The 15,365-nt window shown below is 34.6% G+C and overlaps 1 protein-coding gene across 1 annotated transcript in view; it reads left to right on the top strand.

Annotated features, from left to right (window-relative positions):
- TUSC3 (tumor suppressor candidate 3) overlaps positions 1–15,365 on the top strand; it is a gene marked incomplete at both ends in the record, with an annotated part of 106,692 nt that overhangs the window by 30,770 nt on the left and 60,557 nt on the right. The window contains 2 exons of the mRNA XM_082282677.1: positions 5,843–6,012; positions 14,687–14,804. Coding sequence (XP_082138803.1) covers positions 5,843–6,012; positions 14,687–14,804 — 288 coding nt within the window. The remainder of the gene's footprint in view (positions 1–5,842; positions 6,013–14,686; positions 14,805–15,365) is intronic.

Genomic DNA, 15,365 nt, shown 5'->3' with positions numbered 1-15,365 from the left:
TTTACGTGCCCTATCAGTGCAACTTTGTTTTGTGGTTTGTTTTTTGGTTGGTTGGTTGGTTTTTTTACAATGAATGTTGTCCTGAAATTATTGTGTACAGAGCTAGCATTTCCTGGGGATTTGATGCATCTGAGTGAACAAAGCAGAATTTTCATCAAGGGTGGTTTTTCAATCTGCCTTAGCTAGTTTTGGTAAAATACACATAAAGGAAACATGGAAGTCAAGCTTTCTTTTTTTTTTTTTTTATTATTTGCAGCGTCATCATTTCAGAAATACTTAACAAAATCTGTAGTTAACTCATCTCCAGTAGCAAATGTAGTATCAAAACATTAATTAGAAACTTTAATTAGTACTTTATTTCTTTCATTACATTCATTACAGAAACTGAAATTTGAAGTACTGGAGTGAATTTGAATTTTTATCAGGAAAGGGGAATGGCTTGCTAGTAACCAATGCTTCAGCCTTATTAGTAGATTGAGTCCCTGGCTAATTTATACTTTTCCTAGTATAGATGTCTTTTGACCCAGTCTTTCTAGAGCTGAGGTCTTAGTCTTCCAGGTTCCCATATTGAGCAGTATTCTGGACCCTCTTACATCAGAAAGACCCAAAACCTCTTCTGAAACCTGAAAGATGAAAGTGGTAAGGCTGGTGTGTTTCAAATGGAAGGAGACTAGTTTGAACACTGACTCAATGACTAATATTGTTGGGACTTAGTTCTTTGCTTTTTCCCAATAGCCGCTTATACCTTAATTTATGTGTGTTAGGTTATTCTAACTGAAGGCAAAGTAAATGAAAGGAAGTCTAAAGAAGAAATCTTGAAAACCATCCACTGGACAGAACAAGCAGCACTTAGGAAAATATGTGTGGTACTTTGTTTTTTGTTATTTGGTACCCCCTGCCCCCAAGAGAGTTTTATTTGGGCCAAAAGAAATTTAGAAAATCTGGACAAGAAAGATTAACAGTCAAGTGAGGCAACATGTGTGTATACAGGGTGATTCTTGTTTTTTATGCTTTGTCTTGTAGGCACCATGTCTTGGGAGAGTGAATAAATAAAGCTGTGTTTTGAGTAGCTAGTCACAGAGTATGAAAGGGAAGGCTTGTAGATGTCAACCTCTATTGAGTTAAGAAGCAGAGAGGAGATATGGGGGATCATTGGGAAGCAATCCCTAATAGGGAATTGCTTCGGGGGCAGATACCAGAAGCTCGGCCTACCAGCATCTTTAGTTTCCTAACATGTCACACATTGCTTTTTGACAGGTAACATAGTTGTTTCATGACATCACTGGAAAACCAAGATCCATAATAGATGAAATTTAACTTTTTTCTTTTGTTTTCTTCTTGACTCAGTAATAGGGACAACTGCAAATGGAAAAACATTTTACTAGCCTTAGGGATAAAGGAAGAATTATTTAGAATTGTTTTCCCAAGCAGCTTTTATTTCAGTGGGGAGTGCTCATCTGCTTAACAGGATTGAGGAAAAAATGCCAATGACTGTCACTATTTCAGGAGCAAAGACAATTTTCATAGGTGATTCCTTTATGAAGTAATCCCATTTTCTAAAAAAATTAACAGCTTTACTTGTTGTGTAAGAAAATTCCTGGATTTTGGATTTTCTGAGTTACATTCTTAAGGATTATTTAGTTTTGTAAGAATGTTGATGTGCCATACATTTTCACTTGTTACAAAATAGTGTAGGAGTAGCAAGTAATGTTATAGTTCTGTTTGTTTGCAGAAATTAGCATTTACTTTGTTTCCACACATAGACCATACATGTTCTTCTATTCTGCTTGGAGAATCAGCTAATAAAAATAAATAGGTTATACATGGCTGCTTCTTCATCCATTGATTTAATGTTCTCAGTGTTTTTACCGACTGTTACCTGTTGATCCTTTTGTAGTTATTTGCAACATCAAACCCTGAGTTTTCTTCATACAGGAAGAATTTCCATTCTCGTGCTTAGGCTTTGGGGGGGTTTGTTTGTTTGGGGGTTTTTGCCCTAGTGTTTTAGCTAAAACAGTCTCTTTCAAGTTATCAGCATAAAGCTAGTAAGTGCTCAGAGGAATTCTGTAAATGAATAGGTTTAAACATATGTAGGGTCCTTACTTGTATAGACTGTGGAAAGGAGCAGAAGATTAGAAATCTGGAGTGAAAATGAGGTAGTGTCCCTTGTTTTCTGGATTTAGGTAACAGTTGTGTCTCTGTCATCACAAGATGTGTTTTGTTAGATTTAGCCATTCTCTCCTACTTTCAGATTTTCTCTGGCAGAAGACTTATCCCAGGGGGTGAAACAAGGCAAGTTAATAAAACTTATGTGTCTAGAATCCTAATGGGAATTTACTTTGGTGACAGTTTTATGCATGGTTTGTGTAGTTGGATGGTAAATCTTGGAAGAAAATATGTTCAGTTTCAGTATCTTCACAGCAAGAACAATTTGGGATAGACCATTGTCTTTTCAATGGTCTAACTGCTTTCCAGGATATTAGTAGATTTATTAGGGTAATATGAAAAATTTTGCCTTTTGGTTCTACATGTTTTTCTGTCAAATTTTCTTCACTTTTCAACACTTCTTTCACAGAAGAGAAAATTTTTGACTGAGGAGAGAGATCATCCATAAATATGCTCATGCATATTCAACAGTATGTTGAACAGTATGTTTTTCTGTTTTCTACACTTTTATTTTAAAAAAATAATTTTCTTAAAAAAAGTATTTAAATTGGATCCTGAATTATGAAATCCTTAAGACTGGTCTGCTGGCTTCAGTATACTTAAAACACACTTTCCCCTGCTGCCTACCTGTTAACACACTGACCAATTTTCTGAGTCTGTTAAGTGGGTGCCTTTTTGATGCAAAGCTGAATTAGACAGTTGGAATTTTAAATGTGCCATATTTCCTTAAGACTTAGCATTAAAGTCAAATGCATGGCTAAAATGGAAACTTTTGTTTCGTAGATTTATTTCTTAGATTTCGTTATTAAATGAAATGAGGAAAAGGTTGCTAACTTACTCAGGAGCATATATTGTGAAAATATTTTATAAATTACAAAAACAATATCAAACCTTCATCTCTCTCAAAAGACTTAAGTCAGAATGACTGCACTGTGAATTCTAGAGTTGTCAGTCCCTTCTATCAATTACTCTGCGAAAGAAGTCTTCTGAAATAAAGTGTACAAAAAAATTGGTAGGGTATTGAAGTGCAGTTAGTTACCTAAGAGAAGTGTAGCAGAATGTTTCATGATGCAAGCCACTATCTGCAGTCTATTTAATAACTTTCTATTTGAAAAGAATAGATTTCTTCAGAATGCAGTGAAGCAAGTATATACATTGTACCTAATGACTACACTCCTGAAATATTAGTTTGATTTTACCTAGTGTAGTACATACATAAAGTTAGTTTAGTTACTAGCTTTTTACCTTGTGCATATAAGAAAAAACCAAACAACAACAAATGATACAAGTGGTTGAGAACATTATAGTGAATATTGCACAAGAGCTGTGTAAAAAGGTGACATTATACGTGGCTGAATCTAAAGAAAACAAGACTATTTTTTATTGGCAACTAGCTTCCAAGTAAAACTAGAATTGGGAGTTCTCTGAGTAAGATTCTTTCATATAACTTTATTTTATAGAAACAAATTATTTAGCACTAATAGAGCTGGATTTTTTTTCTCCTCTCCTTTTTTTTTTTTTCGTTCTGTCAAGATCATGCTTTTGCTTTCATACCCTTAATGCTATTTCAAGGGTTTCTTTTCTTTGAATAAGGCCTATTCTGAAAAGTATTTGTTTTTCTGTACCAACTAGGATATTATGCATCATTCCTGTGTTAATATAAAAGTTATGTCTTTTTATTAGTTCTCTTTGGTTTATCTTTTTGCTTGAGTTATTAAAGCTTTTGGATATACTAGTTCCCATTGTTTTTAGCTCCTAGTATTTTGTTGTGCGTTACTGGCTGGGAGTGCCTGATGCAAAAGGAGTGAATCTATTGAAATGAACAAAGATTTAATCCTGGCACTGCTAATTGAAGGAAGTCTTACAAATGTGTAGGCTTCATTTTTTATGTAATTTGCTTTATGAATCTTTTTAAAGAAAATAACTTATATAATATCTACTTGAAGCAAAACCACCAGAAACATACGTCTTTTTGAAGAAGAAAAATTACAGTATTAATTGAGTCATTGATACTCTCATGATAAACTGAGCTGTAATCTCTCCTTCACATTCATGATTACAAGTACCAGCTAAATTCTGAGAACAGGAACAAAAGCCTAAAGGAATTTTTTTATAGGGTCGTGTAAATGCAGGTATTTCAGAACTGTTCATGGTTCACATTCATCAAAACTTCTTTTGTACTCAAGCCTTCTGATGACCTGTGCCTAAGGGGCTCTGATAATTTTGAGGATGGAAGATCTGACAGGCACAGTATAATTTTTATTTATCCTTGCAGTTCATTCCTTCCTTCCCCTCATACCTCTATCTCTACTCTCATTCATAGCATTACTGATTACTGATTGTCTCCTTGCTCAGTTGTTCTTGCACAGTGTTTGACTTTTATCCTTGCCTCACCTGTCATCATGCTCTCTTTTCTGAGAGTGTTCCTATTTCAATATGTTTTTTAAGCTAGTTTGTTCTACCCCTCCACAGTGTAGCCTGATCAATTTGTAAACCCTTTCACTAGTTTATGTGTATTTTAACAGAGGTCTGGCATCTTCAAGTTTTCTGAAGTTAGTTTCCTCTTTGTTTGATGTGCCTTCCTCACTTTTCTGTTCCTGTCTGTCTGCCACCTTCTCTGTCCATGTCACTTTCTCTCAGCACTCAGCTTCTGAGTTGTAATATTACAGTTTTCTCTACTCTTTTTTTAGTTTTTATTTGATATGGGCAGCTTCCACAGGGCCAGTGAGCAGGGAACTGAAGACTTAAACTAATATAGATGCATTGATCCTGGTAACCTATATGCAGCAATCCATATAGAGCATGGTCAGTACAACCTTGCTGAGCCTAGGTAACTTAGGAAACTGAACACTTTCTGCTGAGCAGGTGTGGAATCAGGCTTACTTGAAAAGAAAAAAACCTAAATGGATTTTCATAGGAATAGTTAGATAAAGAGGGCTGTTGTTTAACATGTCCCATAGCTTGATTTTAAATCATTCATGTGATGGAATGCTTTCAAGCAAAAGACAATGCACAAGCAGATTTTTCTTATACAGTGGTAGCAATCAAAATATTTTGGGCTTCTCAGTCTTGAGGTCAGCTTAAAACATTGGTCTCATAATGGAATGTACCTAGATGGGTTTATATGACAGTGCATTCCTGTCTGTAGCAAAATATAAAACTCTCATGAATTTAAATTCAGTGTGATACATTTGCAGGAAATTCTAAACATATAACTATTTCTCTCTCTTTGTAGGTACAATTTTCTTTCATCTTTATACTTAGGTGACTGACAGTATCCTGCTGTGATTTTTACTAAATGGAATAAATACAACATAAGGCTGCATTTTCTAAAACTTCAATTTTTTAAAATGGAAGTTAAATTATTGCTGTAGTGGTAACTTCTTTTTAGGCAGTGATCCTTACTCTACTCCTTTGCCTTTGATAGCAACCTGTTTGATTTCATTTTATGTATTCTTTCTGTTTACAACCACATTGAGTTATTTTTTTAAATACTTAAAATCTTGTTTACTACATGAAAGACTAAATTATGCTATAAGCTAACCTCTGCTACATATAGCTATATATAACTTCTGTCTTGAGCGCAGCGGAATTTGGAGGGTGCAAAGGCAGAATATAGGTACAAAGCACTTAAATTTAAAGTTTAAACGTTCCTCATCCTTGTCCTTAATTACAGAATCTTTTGGCTGAGAAAGTGGAACAGCTGATGGAGTGGAGCTCAAGGCGTTCAGTCGTCCGCATGAATGGAGATAAATTCCGACGATTTGTGAAGGCTCCACCTCGTAACTACTCTGTGATAGTGATGTTCACTGCCCTCCAGCCACAGCGGCAGTGCTCTGTTTGCAGGTAATTTATACCTTAGTGACCCTTCCTTACCACAGTTTTCAAGTGAATGTTGGAATCAATGTGCAGTATGCTGGGTAGGGCTGTTCTTTGCATGGGATAGATGCTCACTAGTCAATAGGCTCACGTGCTTGTTACAGCATCTTTTCAACTGTCATTTAATCTATATGTCACATTTTAGAATTCTTCCTGGTTTTGTTTTTTTGTTAAATTACAGTTGAATAAAATGTACGCAACTGAGGAAGACTTTCTCTTTAAGAAGTCAGCTTTATTATCAGTTAACCATGATCTTCCAAAGACATTTTGTGACAGAAGTGATTCATTGCCATTTAATAATATGACACCTCACTGATCTCTTCAGTTAAGAGATGTCCAAGGTGCTGATGCAGATGTGACTTACCCTCTGATTTCACAGCTTTGGACAGTTCTTACATGCATGCACATTTTTCCATGAGGTCATACTTATTGTGGAATACTGTCTGTCACTGCAATTTGATGTGTTCTGGTTGCTCCATTCTGAATATGTATTAGAGTGCCTCTGGTAGTCCTCTAAGTTCAAGATCTCTCTGTGCAAGTTCCTAGTGCAGTAAGTTAATCCAAAAATAACTAATGATAGACAGGGAAATAGGGCCAAGGCACTGAAAGGTAGTCATGCACTTAATTACCTCACTAAATCAGAAACTGTACTAATAAAACCTTCTTCAGCCAAAATATGCGTTAGAAGTTACTGTGTTTAGCAGTAAATGGGATTATTGAGCAGGGAGCTCTAAACACAATTTAAGTAGGCAGCAAAATATTTTGTAGGACTATGAAAAATATAAGCCATATATGAGGAAATACTATTTCTTGTTTTTAAATACATGCATTTAAACTATATACAAAGTTGGTAAATTTAGCAGCATGTTAGATTTCTATTGTGTTGGAATGTGACATTTACAACTGAGACTTTAACTCGTGTACCTGTAGTTGTATATGACTTTTATTAGATTTTTGGGTTTTGTATATTAATTTTCTGTCATGGAAGTCAGTTGGTCAGTTTTGAGAGAGAGTATATAAATTGTCTTTCCATGACTTCACCTTCCGTATATGAACCGAAGGATTAGGTACAGAAGTTGTCCAGCATTCTTAAGTGATATGATTTTTTAGTTCAGCACTTTCTTTGCTATTGTTTCTTCTTTGTGTGTCCAGAGTTCAGCTTCAGGAGATGATACAGGAGTTGAAAGTTTACCATATTGTTTTATATCATCCTTATTTTCCTACCCAGTGGACAAAGCTCCAGGAGAAGCACCAAGTTCAGCTTTATAAGGGTCGTTGTATTTGTCATTATAATGGCCGTAGCAAATTCTTTCCCTGTTCTATGGGCAGGTCTTTTGTAGGGCATGTTAAACAACATAAATATTGCTGTTATTAAGGAAGTTAATTTTGCTTGCAACTGGGTATTGTTTACTGTACTGAAAAAGAGCTTATAAACTTCATCTTAGAAAAGACCAGACTAGACATTTTGTACAGAAGCAACTGAAAATATTTAGGCATAAAATGAAGGAAAAACCAGGGTACTGCATTCAGTTGGATTTGTTTAAATAAATGTGAAGTTGCGATCCACGTGTTCATGTGAAATAAAAGGAATTTAATGAGGCTGATCATACTGCACATAAAACCATTATCAGGAAAATCGACATTTTCAAATCAATGGCTAATTGAAGGACAGGAGCACTGAAAGGATATGTAGAACTGAAACGCATGCATTACTTGATTGTTAGCTATTCACTAGCCATTTTGCCTAAAGGAAAAATAGATTTTTTAACTTAATCTGTAATGTTCTGTGAAGATGCTCTTGTCCAAGATTTAAGTTAACTGCTACTTGTCAAAATATTTTCAGAATAATTGCATAGAAAAAAAAAATCAATGTCATATTTCAAATATGAAAAAGCACCTAGGCTGAAATCTTTGGGTAACTTAGTCACAAGAATGAGAACTTCTTTTCCCACTAAAAATTGAGTGTGGTTGTTTTATGCACCACAGGACTACCAAAAAAAAACCCCCAAAAAACAAACAAAACAAAACAAATTTGTCTTTTCTTTTTAATGTCTAGATTTGACACTTTTTTATTTTATCTTTTCTGTGATATATGTGGAAAGCTGACCAAATTTGTCTTGGACAATCTAAGGATTTTCATTGTGCAGCAAGGAGGATCTTATAACATCAGTCACACAAATCACATGATTTATGAAAGTGTATGGAAATCATATCAACTTAGTTGTAAAATGCTGCATACAAAGAAGTCTTTTGGACTCTAGATATTTAGATAAAGCTTTTGTATGTAAAAAATATCCTTTTAGTCAATCCTGTCTGAATCAATCTAGTCATAACACATGAAGGCTTCTGAAAACCAGCAGCTGTGTGTATGTATTAGTAGAGCCTCTAGTCGTGCTTCTAGAGTTTCTTTCAAAGAAATTTTGTCTTTATTCTAAAGCAGAATTTGGAGTAAAACTCTTTTGTCTAGCTTTGTGTACAAACAAGTTCTAATTTTATGATCTAAAAGAGTATTGAAAGCCATCTGATGCCTTCACAAATGTGTTAGTGGTAGCATAAATGTCAGTTTTCCTGTTGTCCCAATTATTTAAGTTCAATATGACATAGCTGGTGTTGGGAGATGAAGTAACAAAAACAGATTAGATACTCAATGTGCTCTTGAATGGGGGTGGAATGTGTTTCTAATGGCTTAGGATGATTTTTTTCCATTCATGTTTTGAAATGTGTTTTATTAAACTGTTCTTGTTCCAGGAAATTAGATTTGTTTAGTTTTAATTGATTTATCTGTTACTGCTATTCTTGGTGCATATAGTCTTCAACAGCACACTGGATGCAGATACTAAAAGGCCCTTGATTCACTGTGATGATTAGTCAGTTTGGATGAGCAGTCAGAAATAATCTCACTTTAAATAGTGACTCCTCAGGATGTAAGATCAGCTTCCTTTTTCTCTTTGTCCTAGGTCTTCACTCAACTAGATAGTTTATCTCTGTTACCCAGAGTAACACTACTGAAAAAAATTACTTATGTATGTAAGGTCAAAAAAAACGTTCACTCCGACAGGAATATCATCACAGACATGAAGGGACTGTTCTTCAGCCTGTACTTTGTATTGCATACAGCCAAATGGTAACTACTGGATGAACCTGAAAGCATTTTTGGGTGAAAATTTGCTGTCAGCTTCTGTGCCTTTTATCTTCTTGCGTCTCACAATCTGCTCCCTCATTTTATTATAACCACATTTTTCTAAAGTGATCAGCACCTTTTTACCAGCCAGAATTCAGTGACCCCCCTGCTTTACTTGTTTATTAGTATTTTGATTTTCAGCTGCAAAAGGGCTTTAGCTCAAGCCTGATGATGCTGACTGCTCCTCTGCATCTTCCATTGTTATAATTAACTCCTTGGTTTTTTTTCTTTTGTTGCTGTACCATCTGACCATTCCATAAACACATTATATGGGGTCTTTTAGTTTACTTTTTAAGCTCTGCTTCTCTTACCTGACTGGCAGAAGCAGCCATCTCTGCTTTGAATACAGGTGCATATGAGAGGTGTTTTGTTTGTTACCAAACAGTTCACATTTTTGTCAGGTTCATTTTTCAAATTCATTGCTGGGGTATTTTTATTTAGAAAGGGATATCTGGGTCAGAGGAATGGTCACTTGAGCTTTTCCCCAACAGCTGAAGTCCATCAACAAAATTTTATTTATTTTGTGTTGATTTTTTTCTTAGCGTTCCTTGAAAAGATGAGAGCACTCACTGTCAGAGGCTAAAGATGCTGAGTTTCAGTGGATAGGCTCTATACTTTAACCTCTGCCACTAGTTTGTTTTAAGATAATGGTTAAAACATGTAAATTAGATGTATGCATCTCTCTGTGAATTTACAGCTACTTGAAACAAACAGATTTTGTTTTGCATACTTTGTACTATGCTTGTTTATGCCTGTAAATTCTCAAGTGTTTTCTTTAAAGAGGTAACTGAGCCTGTTTGAATCATTGCAAATCAAGACTGAAGCCTAAAATTACCATCATAAATGATCAGGAGAAAAATGGGGAAATGCAACAGAGGAAGACTATAACAATTGCAGATAACCACTTGTGAAGACAAACTTGTAAACTGCACAAGCTAAAAACTGTGTTGTTTCAGTCCTGGATGATGTTTATTAGTATTTTACAGTGGAAGTAACAAATCTGCTTTCAGATTCTTGGAAAACACACTTTTGCAAAGACTGTGCAAAGAGGATTTATGAAGAAGAGAGATAGAAGTGGCTGGTAATACAGAGTAGTTTGGGTAGCCAGTAATTTTCTTCATCTCTATGTTGATGAGACTGTTGCATTTTTAAAAGCACCAGAAGTTTTGTTATATTGAAATGAACACTGATTAGCTGAAGTTGTGTGTATAAATACATGTGTGTATATAAATATACATGTACATATATAGAAAAAAAATATATGTAAGACATCAGGGAGATAGGTCAATTCTTCAGGTATGACACATGTTTTCTAAAGAGTACTTTGGTTTAATTTTAGTGACAAGACTGAACTCTGTTAAAAATTATTAATAGCGTCTTTTGGAACAAGTTCATAGTTACTGCAGAAAACATGCTGCAGAATGAGCTCAATGTTAACTCTTTTTGAATCTGTTCCTTCTTGCAGGATTATCTAAATGGTAATTTTTAATTCAGCATACAGTTTGTGTATTTTTAAGTTTTGAGCTTAATGTTGTAGTATGTTGTTTTGTAAAGGGCTGTGAATGTAACTTCTTCTGTTGACTGTGCATGGAAGGAAATGGCAAAATAAGTGAGAAGAGATTCCAAATACTTTAACTAAGACTTACCCTATCAATGAGGCCTCCAAGAGGAGGTTTTTTCAATCCTGAAAAAAGAGGAATTTTGTTTGTTTCCTTGCTTAAAAAAAAATCTCAGAAAAGAGATATATTTTCAAGTAGCCAATCCAAGAGTAGGTCAACAGCAAAAAGAATTGTGACAGTCAAGGAGCATCATCAGAAAGAAGAAACAGGATCCTCTGACTTTCAGTTTTTTGCTGGCTGATCAAGAGCAGGTAGTGAGACAATCATTAACAGGTCTCATAAATGTAGTGAAAGGGAATTGTCATTTGAACTTCTGTTCAGTGAAGGAATAGAAAATTTGGAAGGAGCTGTTGAAAGTTCTGCAATTATTCTCCTGTGCACTTCAGGACCTTGATAGAAGTATTGATGAGTCCTGCTTAACAAGGCAGTAATTTTATGCTTGGATCATAAGAGACTCTTTATTCTTTCTATGATCATGATTTTTTATTTTTTTACTTTGCAACTTCTACAAAAGAGGACCTCATAGCTTCTTTTCATCTGCAGAATATTGAAAATTTCTCGGGATGCTCTAAATAGAGTAGCATGGATTTTAGCTTGCTTTCCCCTTTTATAGATACCTAGATTGCAAAACCTGTGTGGTTTTCAATGAGTGTTTATACTCTCTGTTGTGTTTAGTGAATTTTCTGGGCACATTTGTAGATTTCAGTGCTTTTCATCAAGACATTATGAGTCACCCTAAACAAAATCAAACATTCTGAATTTATTGTCTTCTTGACACTGAGAAGGTGTCAAGATATCCATTTAGCCCCTTGTTCCTTTAGTTTTGGGGAACACCATTCCAAATGAAATCCGAAAGTTGTTTTGGAAGTAAATTGCAGCACTGATCACAGTTTACTTTAAACAGATGGATAAGAATGTGTAATAACCTGGTAGTACATTTTGTGCCAACTGTACATTTGTGAGTATTGTACATAGTGTGCCAGAAAATAATGCTTTACTGCTTTCTTTCTCAAATAATTCCACACTCTTTTATTCTTTTCCTAATACTCAGTTTGTGTTTTCCTTACTATAATGTCAGACCAATATAATAAAATTAATCTCATTAAATATAGCTCAAGTTATACAAATCTGATTAGCTGCCATAGACACCCACATAATTAATCTTTTTAAATAAAACTTTTAATATTTCATGAGCTCCTCTTGCGTCATGGAAGAATTGCTGTAGAGCATTTGCTTAGCAGCTTACTTTCCAGTATATTGAATTTTCTGAGCAAATCTAATCGTAGCATTCCCTTTTGATCTGGCCACTATTTTCTGGCAGCTGGTCAATATTACCATTGTTGTTGCTAGCTCCTGTGTAGCTATTATGATGAAATTCTAAAGAGGTGGCTATAGCAGCAATAACATTCAAATCTTCTCCATCTATCAAAAAATCTTGTCAAGCAAATGAACAGTGCTAACATTATATTATTCTGTAGTTCTTTGCTTTTATGCCTTTACAGATTTTCACATGATTATTCTAGTAATTTGGTATAATTAACATTACTTCCTAGAAACAAACTGATAGAATGGGTATGAACTAAGTATAGAGATACGTAGATAAAAAGTTGACAGTTGATATTGTCTGTTGTTAATTGAAGACTGAATTTTTTCAGTCAAGTGCTTATGCTTTTTACTGTTAATGTGTCTAAAAAGGAATGAATCAGTGCTACAAAAAGTTACTAATGTTATTCTATCAGAAATATATCAATTGGAAATGATATAGTGGAGTGTAGGATGATCTTCAGTTCTGTGTGTGGTAATCCTTTAACTTTGTATTCCTGCTGCTCCTTGTTTTACTCTTCTCCACACCCTTCAAGGGCTTCTGTGAGGGTGCATCGTAGAATGGTTTGCTATTTTCAGTGTGGATGAAATTGTGCTTTAAGTCTGTTACAAGAAATGCAGCCTTTTGCAAAATAATACTTGAAATAGTACCCATTAATTCAAAATAGTTTGAAGATGCAAAATGCATGGAGATCAATGGGAACAAGAGTCCTCTCAAAAAGTAGAGTATCTGAATTTCCCAGAAATACTGTTTCATCACAAGTGAAAGGTAGATAAAGAATAATGATGGCATCAAGATGAACTGAGTTTTGTCTTGTTTCGTCTTGTAATAAAAATGGTTCAGCTTTAATATAGCAGGTTTAACAGAACAGTGCACTACAGATACTGCTTAAGATTTTACAGCATTCCTTTGATGTTGTCTGACTGCCCTCTTCAGGATGGCAATGAATATGTTAGTCTGCTTAGTGACAATATCTGTTTCTAGAAATAACCAATCTAATGCCTTAATTGCTTTTTTTTTTTTTTTTTTTTTTTTTTTTTATTGCAAACTGCACATTGAGTAAGGGTGTTAGGTAGCAAATCTTACCGAGTCAGGTAATGAGGGCAAAAGTTGAATTTTGTTGTGCTTCATGTTATTATTTAATTCTTTGCGGGAGAAAGAGATGATAAATTTTCATTTTATGTCTTGGGGTTATATGATATATTTTTTCATATACAGTGGATTTCTTTATACTACACAGCTGTGCTGGAGTTTGTATGTAATATGTTTCATGTCTAAGGTTGATCTCAGTTATGAAGAAATGGGGAAAGTCTTATGGTATCTGTGATCTTGTAATGCTTTTCCCCTTCTTATATATGTTTAGTGCAGAGTTTCTCTTGCAACAAACAAATTTTTGCATTTACAACTTCTAAATAGTGTTCTGCACCATGAAACACACAGAACTGTTTTTCTAGAAACACTGTTTTGAGAAAAGCTGCAGAATACATTTATTTATACTACTTCTGTATCTTACCATATGCAAAGATGAGTTGTCAAGTGGTAAAACCTTCGTTTGGACTCCACAGTGGATATAATTAAACAGTAATATGGAAATTAGCAAAGGAGTCTGTCTAAATCAGAAAGTACTGCGAGCATTCTTTCATTTTGTTTTTTTTTTCCCCCTGAATTTTTGTTGGTATAGATTTGTCCTGTGGAAGAACCTGTGTTTTTATGGCTTTAGAGGGTGTCACCTGGAATTCCTTTTGTCTTTGCCTTCCTCTTGGTGCAGTCAGGGCAAAGTTGTTTGTTTTGGTTTGTGTTCTCTTTGTTGGGTTTTTTGTTGGGTTTTTTGGTTGGTTGGTTTTTCTTTGTTGTTTTGTTTTTTTGTTAAGGAGGCTATTTAGCAGCATATCACCTTCTAGTGATGATAGGAAAGCTTACTTATGTGTTTTACAAAATTACCACATTTAAAACAACTTTTAGAGAAGTAATCTGGAGTTTATTATGCTGCTTACAAGCCTACTGTTTATTCAGTTAGGATCATTTCCCGAGTGCTTAGCAGTTTCTTCAGCTCTCTTTTAGCTCTGCTATTTTAGGAGCATACTGCTTTCACAGTTCTGTGTTATTTGTCCCCTGGTTTCAGAATTCCTTATGTGTAGCTGTTTCTAGCAAGTATATCCTGATAGCACACTCAAGGGCCACATAAACATATACTTGCATGGATCTGTTAGCAGATTTATTTGACACTTGCCACTAAGACCAGTCCCATTTATTGAGACTTTTAAGTATGGAAAACATAACTTTTTCTTAATATCATTTTGGGATTTCTCTTGTATTGTGTAACTTCACACATTTCTAATTTTGGAGATGACAGGTTAGAAACAAAAGTTGCAAAAATAAGCTGAAACTTTTAAATTGATAGTATGGATGTTGAGAATGGTACTGCAAATGCGATTTATCTAACCATTGCAGCTGATTGTAGAATATTTTTGCAAGTGAATGGCATATGGATGTACATTTGTTTCTTCTCCTTAACAGGCAAGCTAATGAGGAATATCAAGTGCTGGCTAATTCATGGCGCTATTCATCTGCTTTTTCAAACAAACTGTTTTTCACAATAGTGGATTATGATGAAGGAGCAGATGTTTTTCAGCAGGTAAATGTTGAATACTGTAAAGCATTGTTAATTTTCAGAACTGCATGTCAGTTTTTCAAATGACACAAGATAAATTATTTTCTGTATGGAGGTGTGTACCTCTGTGTACCTCTGTTTTGTATACAATTTCCTCCTGGTTAAAACCACACCAGTTTCTGTGACATCAGTGAAGACAAACTCTACTAGTAACCACTTGCAATATTTTCCAAGTGTAGTTTATAATGTTTGTTTGCAGATTTCATTATATATGTATATGCAGCCTTTTTTTCTAAGCAATTGTTTAGGCCATTTTTTAGAATTAAACACATTGTAAATAACATTTTTATTTAAAGATTTCCTTTCTTTTCTCTTTAAGGAAAAAAAGCTCTTTAGTAAAAGAGACTTTTAATTGCTTTTATGTAATACAATAAATATTCTTCAGCCTAAATAATATTTAGTCTGAAAGTTCTTCAGGGGAAAGAGAAGAGACAGGTTTGCATTTTATATATGGGCTAGGAAGAGCGAAATTTGCAGAATAGTTTAAGGTCTCCTCTGAAATTGAGAAGTCTAGGAAAAAGACAT

The sequence above is a fragment of the Coloeus monedula genome, assembly GCF_965178545.1.
Source record: "Coloeus monedula genome assembly, chromosome: 5".
In the NCBI taxonomy this organism is placed as follows: Eukaryota; Metazoa; Chordata; class Aves; order Passeriformes; family Corvidae; genus Coloeus; species Coloeus monedula.
This window is presented reverse-complemented; position numbering and strand designations above follow the sequence as displayed.